The sequence below is a fragment of the Vanessa tameamea genome, chromosome 24 (genome assembly GCF_037043105.1).
Source record: "Vanessa tameamea isolate UH-Manoa-2023 chromosome 24, ilVanTame1 primary haplotype, whole genome shotgun sequence".
NCBI lineage: Eukaryota > Metazoa > Arthropoda > Insecta > Lepidoptera > Nymphalidae > Vanessa > Vanessa tameamea.
In genome coordinates this window covers 2,406,808-2,429,141 of record NC_087332.1, presented here as the reverse complement: position 1 = coordinate 2,429,141, position 22,334 = coordinate 2,406,808, and the positions used below count along the sequence as shown (strand labels likewise).

General features: G+C 31.9%; 1 protein-coding gene across 1 annotated transcript; it reads left to right on the top strand.

Moving 5' to 3' along the window:
• The first annotated feature begins 5,005 nt into the window (after positions 1–5,005).
• On the top strand, positions 5,006–22,090 carry LOC113398076 (protein glass). Its single transcript, XM_026636653.2, has 10 exons — positions 5,006–5,218; positions 8,713–8,884; positions 11,339–11,538; positions 15,272–15,389; positions 16,541–16,675; positions 19,038–19,439; positions 19,593–19,810; positions 20,130–20,213; positions 20,945–21,049; positions 21,816–22,090. Exons 2-10 carry the CDS (start codon positions 8,765–8,767, stop codon positions 21,886–21,888), a joined length of 1,455 nt encoding a protein of 484 aa, XP_026492438.1. The 5' UTR covers positions 5,006–5,218; positions 8,713–8,764; the 3' UTR covers positions 21,889–22,090.
• The last annotated feature ends 244 nt before the right edge of the window (positions 22,091–22,334 follow it).

Here is a 22,334-nt window from a genome sequence, read left to right as displayed (position 1 = left end):
AATTGTACGTATTCCTGACATAGATTAAAACTTTTATGTATAAATTATTTCTAAGCCTTAGGCACTCTACACCTACCTTCCGAACAGCAATCGATCGGTCACCTGTCGGAAAGTCGATCGTTCGGAAACGGAAGTGTCGGGTGACCGTAACCGGATAGAGGACGAGACGTCACAACCGATCAGACGAGCTTAATGAGGGAATTTGTTTTATTAAAATATTAAACATTTAGAATATACCACTGGAAGTAGAAATATATCCTCCGAGTTTTTACCTGTCACTTGACGTTCATCCGTTATTTTTTTTTTTTGGGAAAAAAATTATGTACTCAGATGTAATGCCTAATAATGACTATCAAATCAAATGCAATCAAAATATTATTTATTCAAGTAGGCTCATGATCAAACGTAGATAGAATAGTCACGTTACAGTGTTGAATTAAATGTTCTACTACTAACGATTTGGAAAGTAGATTCTACCGAGAGGAACCGGAAAGACACTCCGTAGTTACTCTTTTCCACCATTTTAATTTCAGAATATATCATTAAAGTACAATTATTTTTTTACATAACTTGTCTAGAAATCAATAAATACTAAGTCCACGCTTTATTATCTTTAATATAATCTTGTATTGAGTAATATGCCTAATTTAATAATTTTAATTTTTTAAATTATAAATCTCGTAAGCTGCCATTAAGCGAAAATCAGTTTTATGTGTTGCTGTGTAGGTACAAGAATGAAAATATTCATATAAATGTTTCGCATTTATACTCAGTTTAATAATTTACATAAATACCATTTATTTTAATTGTGTTATAGCAGAAAAATATGTTTATAAGGAATAAATGTACTGTACTATAATGCTTAAATGACTGCAAATTGAAGTAAAAAGTAAAAGATATAAAAATAGGGATTGTTTATAAAAAAATTTTTTTTATTGTTTACACTCGTTTATCGCAAAGCTAACAATTTTAATTAAATTCTTACACTGTGATTAAGTCGTATTTTTCTGAAGCTTCTCGATATATCTTCTCAATTAGGCTTAGTGAGTGAGGAATTTTAAATAAATTAATAATTATATTTTAATTTAAACACTTAAATGTAAAAATAACTACACATTTTTATAAGTCTGTCTCCTTAATATTTGTATATAAATGTATGTTGTATATGTATATATATATGTATGCATGCTTGCATGTGTGCATAATGCCAATATTTCGTTAAAATAGTGGCGGGCCCGTTACAAATAGTGTAACTTTTACTTTCTTTGCGCGAATTAATTAAAAAATGGGATATCGATATAAGACCAATAAAACTAACTTTCAGTCTATGTAACATTAGAAATTTTTTCACAGGTCCCAGTAACTTCGTGTGAGGTTCAGACCACCAGGGCTCAGGCATCGCTGTTCAATGAGCCGAATGGTCGCAAGGAACGCCGGGCGCGCACTCATACTAAAAATTCACACGCTTTCTTGGCATATTTTTAGGAATCTACTCAAGCAAAAACCAATCTTAATTCTAAGGCATTAAAACGATATTTAAAAAAATGTACAGGTGTATAATATCTTGCAAAAATATGTTTGGATTGAAAAAGTTTCTCGATTAGTTTTTGCGTATCAGCAGCGTCCGACGTTGGTAGGCTTCTTAACATACTTTTTTAATAAATTAAGCAGTTTTGTAGTTTATCTTTAATTATGTTATTATATTATTTAATGTTGAAATTATCCTAATTACAGGGACTTTATAGTTAAAATGTTAAATAATGTAGTTAGGGATAGCGAGAATCTTCTTCTTTTTTTTTAAATCTTCGACTTCACTTTGACGGTTATTCTCGGTTTCTGAATTATTATTTTTTGTTAAATTTTTGCTTTGATTAGAAATAATGCATGCTTTGAAAGGAAAATCAAATAATTACATTTTTATTTATCCTACATTACAAACAACAATTAAGGTTACTAGGTTAAAATACTATCTATGTTCAGAATTATGTATCAGATATATTTTATAACGTAATAAGTCTAAATAATGTACATAATTTTAGCATGAGATTCAAATTTATTATTAAGCTAAATATTTACTGAATTTTATTGTAACGACACGCACCGGCTTCGCAAGGTTAACAATTTATTAAAAAAGAAAATAAAATAATATAAATATATTTTATCGTATAACATTAAGGAATAATATGAATTGGATCATTAGTTATTCTATTCCCCCTACATACAAACAAACAAATTTTACCTATTTATAAAATTAGTATAGAAGGATGGAGGATTACATTTAAGGAGAAGTGAACTTGAAGTTTGTCTATTACTTCATCATTAATTAATAGATTATGTGATGCTGCTGTTGGTATTCAAACGTTTTTTTAAATAACATCCCAAAGGGAGTGTCTTGCTTTATAGTTAGAAAAATAACAAACATCTATTTATTGAAAGATTAAAAAAATTTCAATATCTTTAGCCATAAGGAATATTCCACAAAAAAAAATTAATTAAAAATATTCGCAGCATCGGTATCAGTTACTTGACTACTTTTCCTGACCGAATATGATCAGCCACTAACCGTCAACAACCAGCGACCGGATGTGAGCAGTGTTCTGGCGAGCTCAAGCTACCCCAAAATTATTTTTATTAGGGGGCTTGATGAACATCATCGGACCCCCAACTCGCAGCGCTGTAATTTTTTGCACCCTCTGTAACCTGGATTAACAGGTCTTCATATGCTGCAAAGTGGAGTCTTCTTGTTCGAATACTTCGATATTGTTACCCATATATCGTTCCTAACTGTATATGATATTGCCACTATTTAAATTTGGGTTTCGAAATTGAATTGTATTAGACGTTCACATTAATCAAGGCCTAAGTTACTCATGAGATATGACAGACATAAAATTTAATAATGATAATAATTCAACTTCCGATCTCTATACTATATCTTCTATTAAAATCTGTTAAGTTATTTAACAAAAAATTAACAAACCAGCAGAGATATTTGATATATTTATTAATTAATTCCCATTTATAATAATCGTTTTATTATAGTACTGCTGTTCTTTTTGAGAAGAAGTTTGAGAACTTATTGCACAACACTACTTCGAAATCGGCTTGGTGGAATACACATGTGGCAGAATTAACACCTGACACATGCATGATTTCCTCGCGATGTTTTCCATCATCAGCAGCACGAGATGAAAAATATAAACACATGAAAGTACAGGGCTGCTTACCAGAGTTGACACCACAATATTGTACAAACACACAATAGTAATAATTATAGATAAAAAGTATTTTTGATATTCGCTTAATATGTTGCATATTATTTATCTGTCCAAATAGTTTATACGGCGAGATAATAGAAAATTTGAAATTAGAACAGAGAAAGAATATATATAGAACAGAGATAGAAAAAGAGCATAATTTCAAGTAAGGGACGGGTAATGCAATTAAAGTTTAATATTTTCTTTAAGTTTGCCATATGTCACTACTTCAAAGAATTTGATCCTTATTAGCGACACTATCGGATGACGAAAGAATACAGGGCGCCAATTCTATTAAAATATTGTCGTTTTTTCGCAATCGAATCGAAGCGTATTCTTTGCCGTTCGACTGTTATCCCATTCTACTAACACAACCATACAGTTGCAGTTCGGTCGAACTTCAATCGGAATATAATATTATATCATAACCGCTAAAAGTCAGTAAAATTGACTCTCAGTTATGTTCAAGCTGAGGTTTATTTTTATAAGTAATAGTTGAAGTTGAATCGGAATAGATACCGTTACAAATTAGTAGTATTGACTCCGGAGTAGGTCTTTTTTACTAAAATCAACGGGTTCAATTCCTGGCAAAGAATTATGATATTTGAAAATGATGTAGCAGGTTCAATTTTCTTTAAAATCCTGAGAATCCTATGAGAATATTTGGCTATTCCTCATAGTTTCTATATTAGCCATCCACTAAGTTGATAAATTCCAGGTGAATTATAATTTATATATAATCTTTTTTTTTATATAAAATTTACATAAGTCAGTTTAGTCAGCTATAGTTTCCGCAACCTGTGACGACATGATCTGATCCCATGGGAACGGATTTTTCGTCATATGGTGTGACGGAGGCTGTCCGCATGGCCTGAGCTACCTGGGTGGCCTATCATAACGAAATCGATATTCGTACAATACCCGTTCACCGAGGTTCTGTCAAAACGATATGTCAGAATAATAATATTAACATTTATTTATACGACCTTAAAACAAAACGAGCTCGTATTGTAATCATGTGTGATTTTTTTTTTAAATATAATTGAATAAGAGATAAAAAATGTATTGAATAAATGATTTTATTGATTCCGATTTTATTTTAATTTATGTAATTGAAATAATTTTAAGGTATGAAATAAAACGAATACCGACTTATATTTAAGTTATGTAAGTATGACGTAATACATGAGGTATACCTAAATAAGTTTATCAACCGATACTTCTCCTATTAGCCTTCTTAAGGTTTAAGTACATTACCTAAGGAATTGGTTATTAATATGATCAACTTATAATTCGGAATACAAATAGATGTAAAAAATCATATCGTCGAAAGAAATGATTATTAAGTATTACTGCTACTACCTATCATTTATTCAAAGGAGTTTTATTAGCTATCTACTTTTTTTTATAAACAGCCAGCTGTTATACATCATAAATTATAATAGCAACATAAACCATTTACTTTAATTCACACACGCAAACAACCACTTAAATAAACGATAATTAAATATGTGAAACCACTACGAAATAGTTCAATCAATTAGTTATCTAAATAAGATCACACTAAACGCTCCTCACCACAAAAACAATAGCTTCCGCAATTCGCCATGTTAACCCGATACGCGTTGACAGTGACTTTCCCGCGCACAATGTTATGTTTTTTTTCAGAGGGGTTGGATACTTTGATACAAACAGCCAATTAACGTAGGGGCGGGTGGCGACTGCACTTAACAGGAGATAGTCATTTAGTCACCAACATTAGCCTGCAAGGGTTCGTCCTATCGAAAAATGTTAACTTTTTTAAATAGAGCGCTCAAATGTTGCCATGGCGCATGCTTTGACTGATACGTTTAATTTAATTAGTGCGAAGAGTTATTTTGTGTTACTGTGATTTTGTGATGTGTTTTAACATATATACTATTGAAAACTGTTGGATTAATTTGGATTGTTTTTCGAAAAAGGTAAGATATTTTCTTTTAAAGTCTTGAAGCTAAAAGTAAGTGTAATCTGAAGAGAATAGATATGTTCTTACGCGAAAAAAAATCAATAAGTGACGGTAAATATTTTCAGCGTACATGCTAATTATAATTAAACCAATGGATATAATTAAAGTAACGAGCCTCTAAAAAATAATGTTATATTTTTAAAATACAATTGCCGTGCAGGACGAAGGTGCGCAAATATTTTTGAGAACGTCTAACCTCTCATGCGTGATAAATAAGCCAATTGCGCTTTTCTTTTGCAAGTTTAATTACTAATTGTAATTAAACTTGCAAATGCAAAAAACAAAATATATATAAAATTAATACATAATCAAAATGTATTTATTATAAAGTTATATTTCATGTGTACAAGACAGATTTGTTGCCGTAGCAAAAATTCTTTAGATTATTTGTTTTTTTATAAATATAGTTTAATTTTAGTAAATGATTGAAAATACTCTTCATTTTAGAAATTATAGCAGGTTTGCAAGGCGATTTGAACTTATGTAACGAACATTTTAATTAGGTATTATAGATAAAAATTATAAGTGCGAAATAAGTAACCTCAAATATATAGTGATCGTAGCTAATAACGAAACGGAAGAATATATTATAATTTTAATTAACTTCGCTTAGTTAAATAAATTACAAATAAGTTTAAATTGATTGTAAAACATATTACAAAGAGGAAATCGCCAAAATTGTTTTCACGCCTTTGACCTTTAACCTCTACTTCAGGTTTAAGAAAATAAGAACTATTTTAAATTTTTATCCTTAAATATTAAAATTCATAGGATTTCTACCGCTTATATTATAAATATATCTATAATATAATGTTAGGACTGACACATCAATATTCATCGTAAGATTTTACACGAAGACAAAATTTAAGAAAATTAATTTGAAACAATATATTTTTTTAAGATTGGTCATTATGAAGAAATAATACAGGATGAGAAATTTGTATAAAGATTCATGGTTATCTTGTATTGTATTGTATTAAACTTATCTTGTACCTACCGCGGATTTTTATAGATATCTTTTTTCTTTAATGACACATATTTTACTTATTTATTAGGGATATTAATTTTATAATTTAGAACCTTGTTTCTACAATTAATGCAGAGTTTCTGTAGTAAGTTATTATAGGTATTTTAGTAAATACATACTTAAATTTGGTTAAACATAATTATAGCGAAATGTTAGTGTTTCATTAACTTGTACGAGCTTCGCTCTTTTGAAAATTAATAATTTTGATGGATTTAAAGATTTAAATTTAAATATGTGCTCAAACACAATTTCCGTAGTTTAAACAAATAATAAATACAAATATATATGGACTCATTGCAATCGTAATTAAAATTGGCTCATAGGGTTCACTTTTTCACACAAAAGACGAAATCGTATTGGCAATATATTGGTTAACAATATAAAAAATTCATGCTTATTAAATACCGACGTATAATAGTCAATGTCGCATACCGATTTGTGTTAATAGATTTTTCGAAACCAATACAAACTATGCATAGCACTAAAAATAGGAAAATAAAACTCTAATTTGGTAAATTGATTTTAAAAACCTTATAAGTTATAAACGTTATTAGTTAAAAACACATTTTTTTTAGGATTTCTCCATGACTGGACTTCACACCCAAACCGCTAAACGGATTTTGATGCGGTTTCCTGTTCAACATATCGTTGAAACGAATTATTATAATAGGTATTACAAAAGATTATAATTCGATTAATTTAAGACAAAATAATATATCACCTTTGATTTGGCGATTGGATGTAAACCGTATACTTCCATCCCTTCGTTTCCGATGTTACGTAAATGCCAAAATATCACGAAAATCGATGAGCATATATGTAGAGTTAATAGACTATACAATATAAGAGCTTTTTTAGCGTTTACCTAAAATAATACAAACTTGTTTTTCTTGATTTGCTTGGAAGAATGAAACTTTAAATCCGTCGACCTAATTTAGTTGGCGATAAACTTTCAAAATCAAAATTTCGCGATTCTTTTCCGACTTCACGAATCAGAGCAGCAAATTTTAAGTCTCTATGTCTTAAGGAGTGTGATGATATAATCATATATATACATGCGTAGGATACAAATTAGATAATAAAAGTATACATTACATTGACAGAGTGAAATACAGAGTAAGACAATATTTTATAAACCTTTTAATTAAAAATGAATACTTCAATAACTCTAATTTCTCTACGTATAATAAAAAAAGTATAACAAGATAAAAATCTATAATTTATGTATAAGAATAAGTTATTAAAAAGCTATAATTCCAGCTAAAAGAGGAAAGAGAATATAATTAAATGATCTTTAAAATTTCACACAATTTAAAAAATATAAATAGCACACACTGTTTTGGTTGTGACAATTTTCATTATTTTAACATGAACACAAAAAGAATGAAGTCCCATACAGAAAATGGTGTCCAAAAATATTCGTTGCTTCCTCTACGTCCAAGACATATGTATGTATGTACCATTTAAATATTACTTATAAGAAATTATTGTTAATAAATTATTAAAACTGTTGTATTTTATTATATTAGATCAGATAAATCGAAAGTAAAAATATACTTTATTCAAGTAGGCTTTTATAAGCACGTTTGAATCGTATTTTTAAAGAATTCTGTTAAAAGTAAACTACCTCTGGTTCGGAATGCAGATTCTACCGAGAAGAACCGGCAAGAAATCCAGTATGCAATGATATCAGTTTCAATTCACTAAAACTTAAATATTATACAATAATTAGAATAATATCCATTCTATTTTAAGTTTACGTTAACAAAAATTGCCTGATTTATAATTAAATAGAGATTGTTTTTATTTGGCGTCGTTTTAGCTGTTCTTAAAGTTTTCATTTCATATGATATATGAATGAATTATTTGTGTGAGCAATAAAGCCATTATATGAATTTTTAGCATATTTATGACTCTACTTAAATAACCATAACATATTAATTACGACACATTTGAACACACTTGTTTTATGAACAAGCTAATTTATATCATCAAACGACCATTGGGTCCTTTATTATATTGCAATTTCAGTCTGTAGAAAAAATCTAAAATATTTGAATTGTTAACTGTAGATAGGTAAAGCTCTATGTAGTTCTCTCAGTTTAAATCTTATAAATATTTTCAATACCTTCACAATAAAAACCAAGGATACACTAAGTATTATAAAACTTTGAACTATATTTGTTATGGTACTTACATTAAAATTATGTCGAATTTGGTCTATTTTTGTAGTAACTAGTTCAATTAACAAATGCTTCCATAAATATACATTGAAAACAAATACTTCAACCGACCTAAAATCAACACAACATAACTACAGAAACGTAAATATATCAACATAGTTCACTAGAGAGACAATACACCGTCGTTACACAAATTACTTATAAATATGTATATCTAAAGGGTGTGGCCACATCTTACAGGGATGGCTAAACGTCGGAAGCTGTGATCCGCCCCTGCGCGGCGGCGTGCGCGATGGATTGCTACGTACCCAACAATCCGCAGTTCCTGGGCTGCTGCCACGGGCTCTGTTGCGACCCTCTGCAGCCTTGCTCGTGCGACCAGCTTAGAGAGCTACCGGAGGACTGCTGCCAGGTAAATAGATCTACACCTCGATTTAGATAAAGTCATACCTATTTTTCCTACTAAATATAACTATTATATAACACCAATTTCTGTTAAAATATTTACCGAGTTGTGTTTAAGATGTTTCGTGAAGGATGATGCGTTAGTTGGCGTTGTAATTTCGCGTTCGCTCCATAAATTATTATGTAGAGCATTCCTTAATATATAACGATTAGTTGTTGTAAAATGTATAATCACGATGTTTAAAGTAACTATTACTATAACTATTTTTAATCTGAAATATTTAGTTATGTGTTTATCTATACATATGAAGATATGTATTCATTTTCATCTTCATTTCCCTTGGTCCGCTATAACTCCAGAACGACTGTAACGATTTAATTCATCGGATTTTTAATTTTCTAATGTACTGCGCAGAAAATTGGAAATTTTCAGAAATTATTTAAGGGAAATGCCACTTAATAACGAGATCTCCGAAACTATTGGTCTGATTGTCTTGACATTTAACATGTACTCCTTTCGCAATATCGAAGTTCACAAAGAATTAAAAGAAGAATGATTTTTAAAAATTTCAACTTTAAAATGGGAGAGGTAACTTTGTATTAATTTTACCCCTGCGTAGTCGGGGCGGAAGGCTAGTTGTAAATAATTGTTAAATTAAAAAAATATTCATTTAAATTGAGAGTAATCATTACCTGAGTACCTTACAAGATCTTTTGACTTCAGAGTTTAGAAATGAAAACTCTTAAAAATATCGACCTTGAAAGTAAACTTGCAGAGCCGGATCAAAAGCTCGGAAACTTGGTAACGAAGTGATAGCTCTAAATAATCGACGACGAAAAACTACTATAAAAATGAGAAATTGAACGTTTTCTCCTCTTTAAGAATACAGATGTTTTGTTTTTAGAAAGTATGCAAATATTGTGCCAATATAGCATAATTGAATAAAAGTCGAAGCATGACATAAGAAAATTGACATTTAGTCTCTGTGCCATACAAGAATAATAATTCTTAATAGTTTTGATTATATTATCAAATTAAATTTACACGGGCCGACGGATGGACATTTCAACCTTCAGAGACTCTTACATCCAGCGATGCATTAAAGACCATGAAATCTCTTTCACCGCAAATGTGGGAAACAACCACACCTGCACTTTTATGTAAATCACACACACATTCAAACGCAGAAACATCTCGTTAAAATACCCTCTTTAATCATCTTTGTTTTAGTTCGTTTATTTATTATTAACTAACAACCAGGTTTCAAAAGAGAGACAAATGGTCTAAATAAAATGTTAATGTCGTAGGCAACTAGCTTGATTAGCCATCCAATGAAACGCCTAGCCACTTTACTAAACGGCGCTGTTCAACCAGCGATCTGAATGACAATAAACCAATTAATTTTCCGTTCATATAGGGACTATTATGTAAATAAAAAGCACCGCAGGTTATATTTTAGAAATTGTTGATAGAGAACCTAATTTTAAGTTTAGAATTACAATACATATTTTTGCCAATATCTCAGAAATGGAGCATTTTAGCTTAGGGGTTAGACCTAAACTATCAATATAAATATTTTTATATGTATGAGAGTCCCCATTCTATGAATTGAAGATTCAGGCCGCTGGTAGAACAGCGCCCTTTAGTAAAGCGTCTAGGCTGTTAATTAAAAGTCTAATTTAACCAGTTGGCTGCGACATATATATCGTTATGCCATATAACTAAAATCATGTTGGGCGTACCGAGGAAAAATGCAAGAGCTCAAAATAAGCATAAACAAACATTTAAATATAGAAATACTAAAACTAATTTAGGCAAATCTGATCATTTATAATTCCATTTTTAAACAAGGTGATATTGATATACTTGGCAACTCTGAATTGAATTTTAAAAATAAATTAGGAAACATTTTTTACCATAACATTGTTTTCATGCCACTTTTATGTTTACCTTAAGAGGTATTCACATTTTATGTTTATTGTACAATGTTTTTTTTTTTTTATTTTATCTTTTTGTTGTTTTTTCTTATATATTTACTTTATAATTTGTATAGTTTTTTTTGTTTGTTTCTTTTTTTTGTTTTTACATGATCAGTTAGCCTGTAAGATCGATGTACATAGTAATATTTCTATTCTAAGACTTGATGTATATATAAAATTAGATAAGTACATGCATAGTGCCAGTAAAGCTCTCAGTCGATATGATCCCTTCAACAATCATTGTCATATTTCAGCCAATCAACCCAAAACCTTTCATGAATTATACATCTCAACCTTTGTCATGAATCATTTCGTCCATAGTGAAAACCATATGAAACTCTTTCGGTAGTAATTGAGTTTATCGCGTTTAGACAGACAGGCAGACAATGCGGAGAACACTTTATTTTGTAATATGTAGTTATGTATAATTATTGTACTAATTTCTAATGTCGTAAAATAAAAAAAAATGTCATCCTTACAGCAAGAAAACGAGAACTGCTGTCCAGATAATGGAGACGATCTAAACGCACTGAGCGATTCTATCGCCCCGTGCGACGTTGGACTCGGCGATGTGAGCGAACCGAACTGGCCCGCTGAGGACATGGGCTCCTTCTCCCTACCTCCCCTTGAACTGGATCCGCTGCCTTCACTCTTCCCCTTTTCACCGTGCTCTGGTTATAAGTGAGTATTCTCTGTGAACATAATTTAATTTATAGTTAAAATGCACTTTGATTCGAATTTTGAATCGACAAAATCATTAAAACGTAAAGCTACCATCGGTTCGAAAAGTCGATTCTACAGAGAAGTACCACATAAATCTTCATAGTTATAGTTTTTTACACGGACTATAAATTAATTAATTAAACTTTATACATCATGCATGAGAATCAACGAAAACGTACTTCCACGTTTTTTATCATGACTCTTTATCAAATATTCTCCTGAGAGACTTCCGCACTGTGAGGGTAGTATATAGCATATACATAAGTGTGTACATAAACACAGGTTGTCTCTATTCATTCACTCCTTATATAATAACCCAATGTGAAATCCAACACGATTGGAAAGAGTTCAGAAGCAAGACCAACTTTGCGTTCACCGGCTGCCATCCTCCTATGGACTGTTTGAAATGGAAAACAAGAGGCCAACTGACGCATCCACGGCTATCTTTTCAATATCGAGCTGGCAGAGATAAGACGTCACCGTCGTCGTCTCCGCCGAACGGGAAACGCCTAGACCAACCAGACAGGATTTAATATGAATCGATATCTTTTTGTTTTAGTTTGAATGCCAATAGTTGTGACAAACGTAATTATCTAATAGTGTAGTAATATTATGCACGTTAGTCAAGCCGAGATGGCCCAGTGGTTAGAACGCGTGCATCTTAACCGATGATTTCGGGTTCAAACCCAGGCAGGCACCACTGAATTGTCATGTGCTTAATTTGTGTTTATAATTCATCTCGTCCTCGGCGGTGAAGGAAAACATCGTGAGGAAACCTGCATGTGTGTAATTTCGACGAAATTCTGCCACATGTGTATTCCACCAACCCGCATTGGAGCAGCGTGGTGGAATATGCTCCATACCTTCTTCTCAACGGGAGAGGAGGCCTTAGCCCAGCAGTGGGAAATTTACAGGCTGATTATGTTATGTTATGTAGTCAAGCAATCAAATTGATTTTAAGTTTGCCTTTTAAAGTAATCGTCTAGAAAACTTGAATTTCTTGAATGTTTTGTTTTGTTTTGTTTATGATTACGGGCCATCGGTTTATATTATGGAAAAAAGGTTTCACGTCGAGCAAATCGGGCAGCACTAATGTTCTCTACGATTGTTCGTTTCTAAAAAAAAAAACAAACGAAGCTTCGTTACAGTTTTGATACATTATAGATTAAACCAGTTTAAACGCAGAAAATATCATTGAACAGGAAAGTATTATATTACAAAACTACAAAACGTAGAATTTAAATTTAGTCAATGATCCTCTCAATGACGTTTATTTTTACAACTAAAATAATGTATGACTAGAAATTGTGTTATCCTGACTGATTTTAGCTACGGGGTGGCCCTCCTCAGGGGAGACTAACTAACTGTGCGGGACATATTATATAAAACACAAGTATCTGTCTGACACGAGTGACGTCTATTACTTTACTTTCATAATCGGGAAGGCAAATCCAACACGATTGAAAATATTTTAAACTCAGGACCACCGGTTCTTTAAATGTTGTCTCAATCACGGAACATAAAAATCTGCCAACTTCCAGTCTTCGGGCTGTTACTAGCATTTTATATATATAAAAAACCCTATAACTATTAGTAGATAACTACTGACTATTGAATACTAGTAGGCTAGTATTGAAGAGATGCATTTGGTTCGAGAAATACGCCGGAATCACCGCGTGCGTGAAGTGCAATATGTAGCGCGCGTTAATTCGTATGCGAAACCGAACATAAAACGTACTAAGGAACTATACTTTATAATACTAATTTAATAAATATTGCTAAGCTATAACGATTATATTCTAGGTCGTAGGCCTCTAAGACATATATTCAGTGCATTCATGAAGTGATTTTAACCCTTTGTGACGTTGAATGTACGACACGACGTTTTAGTAACGATGTCGTTAAAATAGAAGAAAAAAAATTCAAATACATATTTTTATTCTGGTTATCTTCTTCTGTCCTGTGCTTTTCCATAAAGGATATTAATTGATCTACCAATATTTAACTAAAGACGTCACAAATACATCACAATTTACCTTGCAGATATTAGATTTCAACGACGTATCGTCACCGCAACGTGTCACGATTCAATGTCGCACCGTGTCTTTGTTTTGACATTAAATCTAAAAAAAAAATGATAATGACTATCGCTGACAATTATTAGCCATTTAATTATTGTGTATAGTATTTAAATACCTACCTAATTCTTTTGTGTACAACAGGTAAATAAAACAGCAAAATTTCCACCAGTGAGTTTATAGAAGGTTACTTCTAGCTTCTAGCTTTGAAATAAAATTATCGACTCCTGGCTATTCTTTCTAATATTAAAAACTGTATCCTAAATTTTTTATTTTTTTTTCTAGATCATTTACTTTACATTAAATTTACTTACCGGTGGTAGTTTTTACTTTGACTCTACTTAATTAATTAAATTTAGACAATGAATAATTGCCTTAGTAAAAAATGAATTATGAAATTTGATAAAAATTAAAATTAATGTAAAAATTTACTTAAATATTTTTAAATTAAATAATAAAAGCGCATTATACTTTTATTATATTAAAATTAAAAGTCGTAATTTTTTATCTGTATAACACGTGACCTAAACAGGAGCCGCCATGGTGTGACAGCATATAGGCAAAAATTGTTAGTTCAGCGTAATCTGCTATACTATATTACAACTATAACAGGAAAAAGCCAATTAAATAACATTTGACAGCAAATTGACGCGATATCAATGGTTGAGAGCCTGATTAATCTATAATATTCACTATTGATTTGTGAAAAAATGGCGTTTTGAACGTCGACGAAACTATTATCGGAATTTTGGCATTAAAATTAAAGTTGAAATAAGTAAAGTGTAATAGTGTTGTATTATAAATAAAGATATATTAATCATAAACTCTTAGTAGTGCACAATATATTTAACCGAATGATTAGCGAATCGTATGAAATACGTAAATCTAAGATTTTTTTTATCTGGTTTCTTACTTCCATTGGAATAGGCTATTGGTACATATCTATCAACTTTCGTAGTAATTGTAGATATTGTTACCATCAACTTTATTTATACATATACGGGGAAAAGGGCTAAGTATTGTTAGATTTTAATTAAGAAGTTTTACTAACATGGAAATGATCCTCACATAAATACAATCGACTTTTAGTTAATAAGGATCTCGTTTTACGAGTACCAATCAAACATTCCTCATTCCGATATAAATTGGCACTTTGATAAACAACTTTTCTGGAGTTTTAATGTTAGTATTTGCGCAATCAGATACTATACCAACGATAGCGATTATAATTAGGTATTTTTTCAAAATACACCAAATACTTAAAGCTGTTAACGTTGAATGAGTGCCGGTTGTACATACACGACTGTTGTTTTTACCAATGTGACGTCATTTGAATGACTGACAGCGTTTTTGTGGTAATAAAGAGAGCGTGTTTATTTTGCCGAAATATTTTTTTTTATATCTTTTATTAAGAAAATCAACATTTTGAAGTACTTTTTCAGACATAGTAGAATATTCTATTAAGAAAATAATTTGAATTTCCGGTATGAATAAATATACTTATACAGATGAAACTTGTAATAAATATGAGGAAGTAGTAAATTAACATGTTGAGGTTGTAGCTAAATTAAAATGGCTCCCTCCTGAAAGCTTTAGTGAAATATTCCTTACAGCAGGAACAACGGGGGAGAATGCAGGGAACGGGGAGGTGGGGAAGCGGCGGACGTCCTCCTCTCCTTAAAACACGCCGTCGTCCATGGCGACTGCGCGGCAGACACCGTTCACCCACAGGTATCTCTTTCACTCTCGTAAATATCATACCCGTGCAAGTGAGATAAATATACATTTGGTCGTTACCTCTGCGTTGGTAGACAAGGGTGAATAGGATAATTCAAAGGGGCGGTTATGGAATTCTCGTAATTAATATAGAGGATTAATGTCATTTCTATAGGAATACTTATATGAGTATTTGCGTTACGGTGAGTTGATTACAATGGTTATATGCGTTTTCAATTTTCGCCCTTATTCTCTATACAATTAGCTTCATTTTTCATTGCAGTTACGAATAACTTTTGATTTTTGGAAGGCTTCATATCGTATTTTGATAGCAGATTTATCTGACGGAAAATTATTAAAGTGGTTGAAACGGAACGTGAAATGGATTTTTTTTGCAGTTGCAAATTAACACTTGTAAACATTTATAAGCACTTTTTTGTTTTAATTACACTTATCTATGGCAAGACTAATAAAATAGTTTGTTTTGTTTTATTTGCCAAACAATTACCACGATTAAATAATCTGACGGATTAATTAAGTTCGATATTTAGAAAGTTTTACACAAATTTTATTAACTTGTTTTACAGTTTACAGCCGTTACAGCTGGCTCATAAGAACATTTAATCAAACTCATATATATATATATATATATTTGTTTTAAAATGTATTTTACAAAACCAGAATTTTGAAATACGAGTGCATGCGTTTGCAATCCTACCTATAAAATGTTTTTCATTGCGGTCTTAAATTTAAAAAAAACTAAATTGATTATCTGTGATTATTGCAATTCTTGGGACTATGTATCTATTAAAAACAATGAGCAACATTAGTTTTGTTAGTTTGTCGTAGTTTTTCCTATAATAAATCCCTTGCCTTCAATCTGTCGTTCATCGCTTTTTCATAGGTAGATGCTTAGGTACTAGCAACACCAACGGATTAAATTATATGAACAAGAGGAGCTCTTTTCTTCTAAACTAAGCGGCTATAGGTAGGTAAAAATCCTAGCCGGCAACGGCCGTTGTAGAAAATAGGTATAGAAAAAAAGTAATGCTGCAGTTTTATTTTTAATCAAAATTATTTTCGACTCTTTCGAATTGGACTGTGTCTTGTATGTTGTATATTTTTTCTAGTTTCAGCTGAGATACTATAATTAAATCTGTTTCTAGATGGTGGTAAACAGTGGTGGAGGGTACCCGTACTATGAGCACTACAGTGGTACCCCTCTTTTTCCCACCATGAGTGTCAACGTCTCCATGAACATGACAATGCATGGCTGTCCAGCGGACCAACTGTGTTCTCAAGTAAGAATAAAAATCCTTGAATAGCATTTTATGAGTATTTTTAATTATATCACTCATCAGATATTCTGCGGCCAAAGAGCAATACTAAGTATTTTTGCATCACGGTTTGAAGGGTGAGTGAACCACTGCAAGAACAGGCACAAGGGACATAACACCTTAGTTCCCAAGGTTGATGTCGCACTACGTAAGAAATAGTCAAACTTTATTACAGTACCAATGTATATTGGCAATAGGTAGCTACCATTAGGTAGCCCATTTCCCAGACTCTCAGTATCTGGCACAAAAAAAAAATAGAATATACGCATATTTATAATCTATATAAGTATAATAAGGGAAATACCACTCACATAATCTCACAAAATCTCAGACACTTAATACCTACAAACTTGAAATTTGGCAGGTGGATTCCTTATAGGGCGTAGACATCGATTTTATTTTATTCAAACTCCACCCCTAAGGGAGTAAAACGGGGGTTGGAAGTTTGTAAGTCCTATGTTAGTGAAGTAAGTGACTTGAAATTTAAAATGTATGCTCTATAGATGGTGTACTGATAATGTATCTTTAGAAACAGGGCCGGATCTACCATATGGCTTTTTGGGCTTCAGCCCAGGGCCCCGTGGATTCAAGGGGGCCCCAGCTAAGTCAGTCAAAAATAGACTATAATGCGAAAGAATCGATAACTTCATTAAATTAAACAGATCGTATGGTTTGCATCTCTGCCAGTCCTGCAATTAATCTAACCCATTCAATTAATTTAATTCAAGTCTATGTTCAGATATGTCTTAGGTGGGCCCCTAAGTAGTGTTAGCCCAGGGCCCGCTAATCTTACGGTCCGACCCTGTTTAGAAATCAACCCCGTTTTGGGGATAAACATGGGATGATAGTTAGTATTATAGTTCAATGTTATTGAAGTTGTAGTAATTATGGCAGTAGGATTTGAAATGGTATTTAAGTATAAGAATTATTGATAACAACTACTTACAATTATAAAAGAGAAATGTTTTATTATAACAATAAAAAGTATTTTAGCGTGGACCTTGCGGAATATAGATTCGTTTGTTTGTACATAGCAGCTAAATCTGAATCAATTATCCAGCAATAATATTTTACTTTATTTTAGTAACAATAAAACTCTTACAGTTACAAATATCTGCGGATAAATCCGCGGGCACAGCTAGTCAACTATATAGCCAATTTGTTACGATTTTGTTAGTTATTAAAATTTATTGATTATTTTACAAAGCCTCTATTATAAGACTCAAGTCCATGTTAAAGTTAACCTAAGTATACCAGAAATATTATAAGTCATCTGAGTGAACTCGATTTCGAAAGGAAAGAATAATATGACATCAAAAACAAAATATTTTTTATTCAAATAAGCTCATTAAAGTACTAGCGAATCGTCATGTTACAGTGTTGAATTAAATGTGAAGCTACCAACGGCAAGAAACTCGGTAGTTACTCCTATTCACCAGTTTAATTACAGAAGTAACTACTGAGTAAGTAAAGTACAATTAAATTTCTATTTATCTTGCCTAGAAACTAACAAATACTAAGTCTTACTCTTTTTTAACATTACCTTATCCAATCGTGTATTGAGTTATATGCGGTTTAAATGGTTTTAATAGGCCAAGTTAAAAATAATTCTGGCATCTCATTTCTTTTTTTTGCATTAGCAGCCTGCAAATTTCCCACTGCTTGGCTAAAGGCCTCCTCTCCCTTTGAGGAGAAGGTTTGGAGCATATTCCACCACCCTGCTCCAATGCGGGTTCGCGGAATACACATGTGGCAGAATTTCGTTGAAATTAGACACATGCAGGTTTCTTCACGATGTTTTTCTTCACCGCCTAGCACGAGATGAATTATAAACACAAATTAAGCACATGAAAATTCAGTGGTGCCTGCTTGGGTTTGAACCCGAAATCATCGGTTAAGATGCACGCGTTCTAACCACTGTGCCATCTCGGCTCTTTACCATCTTATACCTAATAAAAAAAAACTAATACAGTGCCCCAAAGAAGGATGTATTAACTCGAAGTCGGATAATAAGTGTGATTAGTGTAACTTTCCTTCTCGATTCTTCACCCCCCTTCAGTAAAAATATTCCGAAGGGAGTTTCGAGCTCCAAGATTGTAACAAATCTTATCTATAATTATAGGTAGATAATTATATGAAGGCCTAATGCATTAAAACAAACTACCATCGCAAGTCGGTTTTTAAAATTTTACGATCGAGTGTTAAATTTGTTCCTCGTGAAATAGCTACGCTATAAGCAGAACTGAACGAAATCAATATAGATAGCTTTACTTTTTACTAACCCTTTACAAATATAATATATAACAATTACTTACCTTGTTAACAGGTACAATGGAATCAAAATACCGCAGCTCCATCTGTGAACGTCGTATACCCCCAAACACAAAACGTCATCCCCACTTCTTACCCGTCGGCCACGTACTCATTCACAGCAGACTTTAGAACTCCAAATCAATCAGATCCATTAATAACGGCGACGTCAACATTCAAACCGTTACAGTTACAAAACGCCCAAAAGCCAAATCCAAATTATCTATTCCAACAAAAGCCAAATTATTCGAATCAGAAAAATATGGGACAAGTTTTGAAACGTTCGCCATCGAAGATGTACATGCAGGAGAGTCCGAAGGAGCAAATGAGTAACAATGGTTATATATTGAACCATCAAGGGCCCATGCATCAAGATTATGGATACACAACGTGTGTTAACGCGTCGGGAAAAGTTCAGGTAAGACAAATTAGATTATCCATTATAAACATACATTTTTAAATTAATGTGTCTCGTCTTTTTGAGCTTATATCATACATACTAATAATGTTTTTCATCTAAGTAACTTCAATCAGGAATTAACTTTGTTTTGTAATTGTATTTTTGGCATAGGTCGGTGCTCTAAGTGGATGTTCGGAGGACGATGAACAGAAACCGAATTTGTGTAGAATATGTGGCAAAACCTACGCAAGACCGAGCACTCTTAAAACTCATCTCCGTACGCACTCAGGTGAACGACCTTACAGATGCGGAGACTGCAATAAGAGTTTTTCGCAGGCAGCTAATCTGACTGCGCATGTTCGTACACACACAGGACAGAAACCTTTTAGGTGATTGATTGATTTAAAATATATAGTAATAATATTTAAAAAAAAAACCAAATTCATCAGCTATATGATAAGTTATAATCTTGAAAACAGACTTTTAGTACGGACGGAAAGTTACAACAAGAAACTAATAACAATTTACAAAGATCTATATATATGTATCGCTTGTGAAAGTTTTGAGATCTGATCTGAGACTATTAATAATAATAATTGTAGTACACCATATTATATCGTATTCAAGCAGTATTTTTTGTATACTTATATTTAGGAAAATGTAATTCATGAATTGGCAGTCGTGATTTATTTTTCAATATATTCACAGGTGCCCGATATGTGATAGGCGGTTTAGTCAAAGTTCTAGTGTTACGACGCATATGAGGACACACTCAGGAGAACGACCATATCAGTAAGTAACTTGATACAAAGACATTTAAATACAGTCCATATAACATGTCCCCATACTAGGCAAACGGCTCCTCTCCGGCGAGTGGGAGGTTTTGAGCTAATACCGCCACGCCATTCCATATTAGTAGATATATAGACGTATAGCAGATTTTCTCCTTTACGACAATAAAAATTTTAAGTACGAGAAAACTCAATTATGCTCGTGGTTAAAGTGTAAAAGTAATAGTTGCAGTTGGAACTTAGTCTATTTAACCATGGCCGGACCCTTAAGGATATTTAACAGGGATATAAGTTTAGGGGGCCCTGGGCTAACACTACTTAGGGGCCCATCTAAGACATATCTGAACGTAGACTTGAATTAAATTCATTGAATGGGTTTGATTAATTGTAGGACTCGCAGGGCTGCAAACTATACGATCTGTTTAATTTAATAAAGTTATGGATTCTTTCTCATTATTGTCTATTTTTAACTTTGACTTGACTTAGATGGGGCCTCCTTGAATCCACGAAAACGGCAAAAAGCCATATGGTAGATCCGGCCCTGTATTTACGTGTCTAATATTTTAGTATTCTGCTTAATAACATTATACAAATATCTTTATCATTACTAGTAGTAGTACATTAATTGCAAAATATACCTCTACTTACTCGTATATATACTTTTTACCTACCTCCTATCTACCTTTGATAAACAATTTTGGTTATAACTAGTAATACCTTCTATTTTTTCAGATGTCGCTCTTGCAAAAAGGCGTTTTCAGACAGTTCGACGCTAACTAAGCATTTGAGAATACATTCGGGGGAAAAACCTTATCAGTGTAAATTATGTCTACTTAGGTTTGTATAAATTAATTTTGATGTATATATTTTTTCTTTATTTATGTAAAAAATAATGCTATACGAATTTGATAAAAAACAAAGTCTTAAAAAATAAATATAGCAGACTATTTAGAAATTTCACTTGACTTTCGCAATCGAACCTAGCTCAATACATTTACGTAATTCTTTGAAATATAAATTGAAATAAGTTTATTCTCCTTTAACCTTTAATAATTACTGTTCTATTAAAAGTTTATTTTCAATTAGAATGAGAAGCCAGTCAAACAAATGAGTTATCTGGTAAATGATCAATTCTGTAACAAAAATAATAATTAATTAACATAATAATACTAAGTATTGATGTTTGATGGAAGAATAGATACGTATAAATGGATAAAAGGTTGTATAGCCTATTCCAATGGAAGTAGGAAAAAAGATAAACAAACGTTAGATTTATGTGTTTCATGCGATTTGCTAATAACACAGCGATGTTGTGCACTACTAAGAGTTAATGATTTCTATATCTTTATTTTTAATATATAACTACTTATTTCCACTTTAATGTTACTTTCAAAATTCCGTTGATAATATTGTCGACGTTCAAAATGCCATTTTTCCCAAATCCATAGAAAATATTATATACATTAATCAAGCTCTCGAACAATGATGTCGCATCAATTTGCTGTCAAATGATGTTTATTTAGCTTTTTTCCTGTTATGGTTGGAATAGACTATAGCTATCCAGATTGTCTTATAAAACTATGTTCTTTAATCTTTTTTTCAGATTCTCACAATCAGGTAACTTGAATAGGCACATGCGTGTACACGGAAACATGTCTGGTGGAATGCTCGGCTGACACATGTAGCATTACACTCTTCCACGTTTTTAAGCAAATACTTCTTATTAAATCGTAGAAGAATTATGGAAGATACTTATGTAACGAAAACCTTCATTTGACGTCAAAAAGTGGTTTATTCCAAATTTGAGTAATTAAATACTAAAATTTTCTAGGTCTATCAATTGACTAATAGCATGGCAACACAACGTTTTATAATATATTATTAAAGGTTATTGTAATGGATAAAAAAAAATCTATACCTCTTAGTCTTATTTCATTTTTAAAGTCGTGAAATAAAAAGAGATTTTGTATCTTTTGCTAGTAACACTGGCGAAATATAAAATAGATTTTCTTTTAATTCAATGTTCTAAACATAGCTCAGTTGCCCTACTAGCTGCAAAAATGTATATAGTTTAAAAGCAATGTAAATACTTAGCTTTAAGTGTATTTATTACAATATTCTA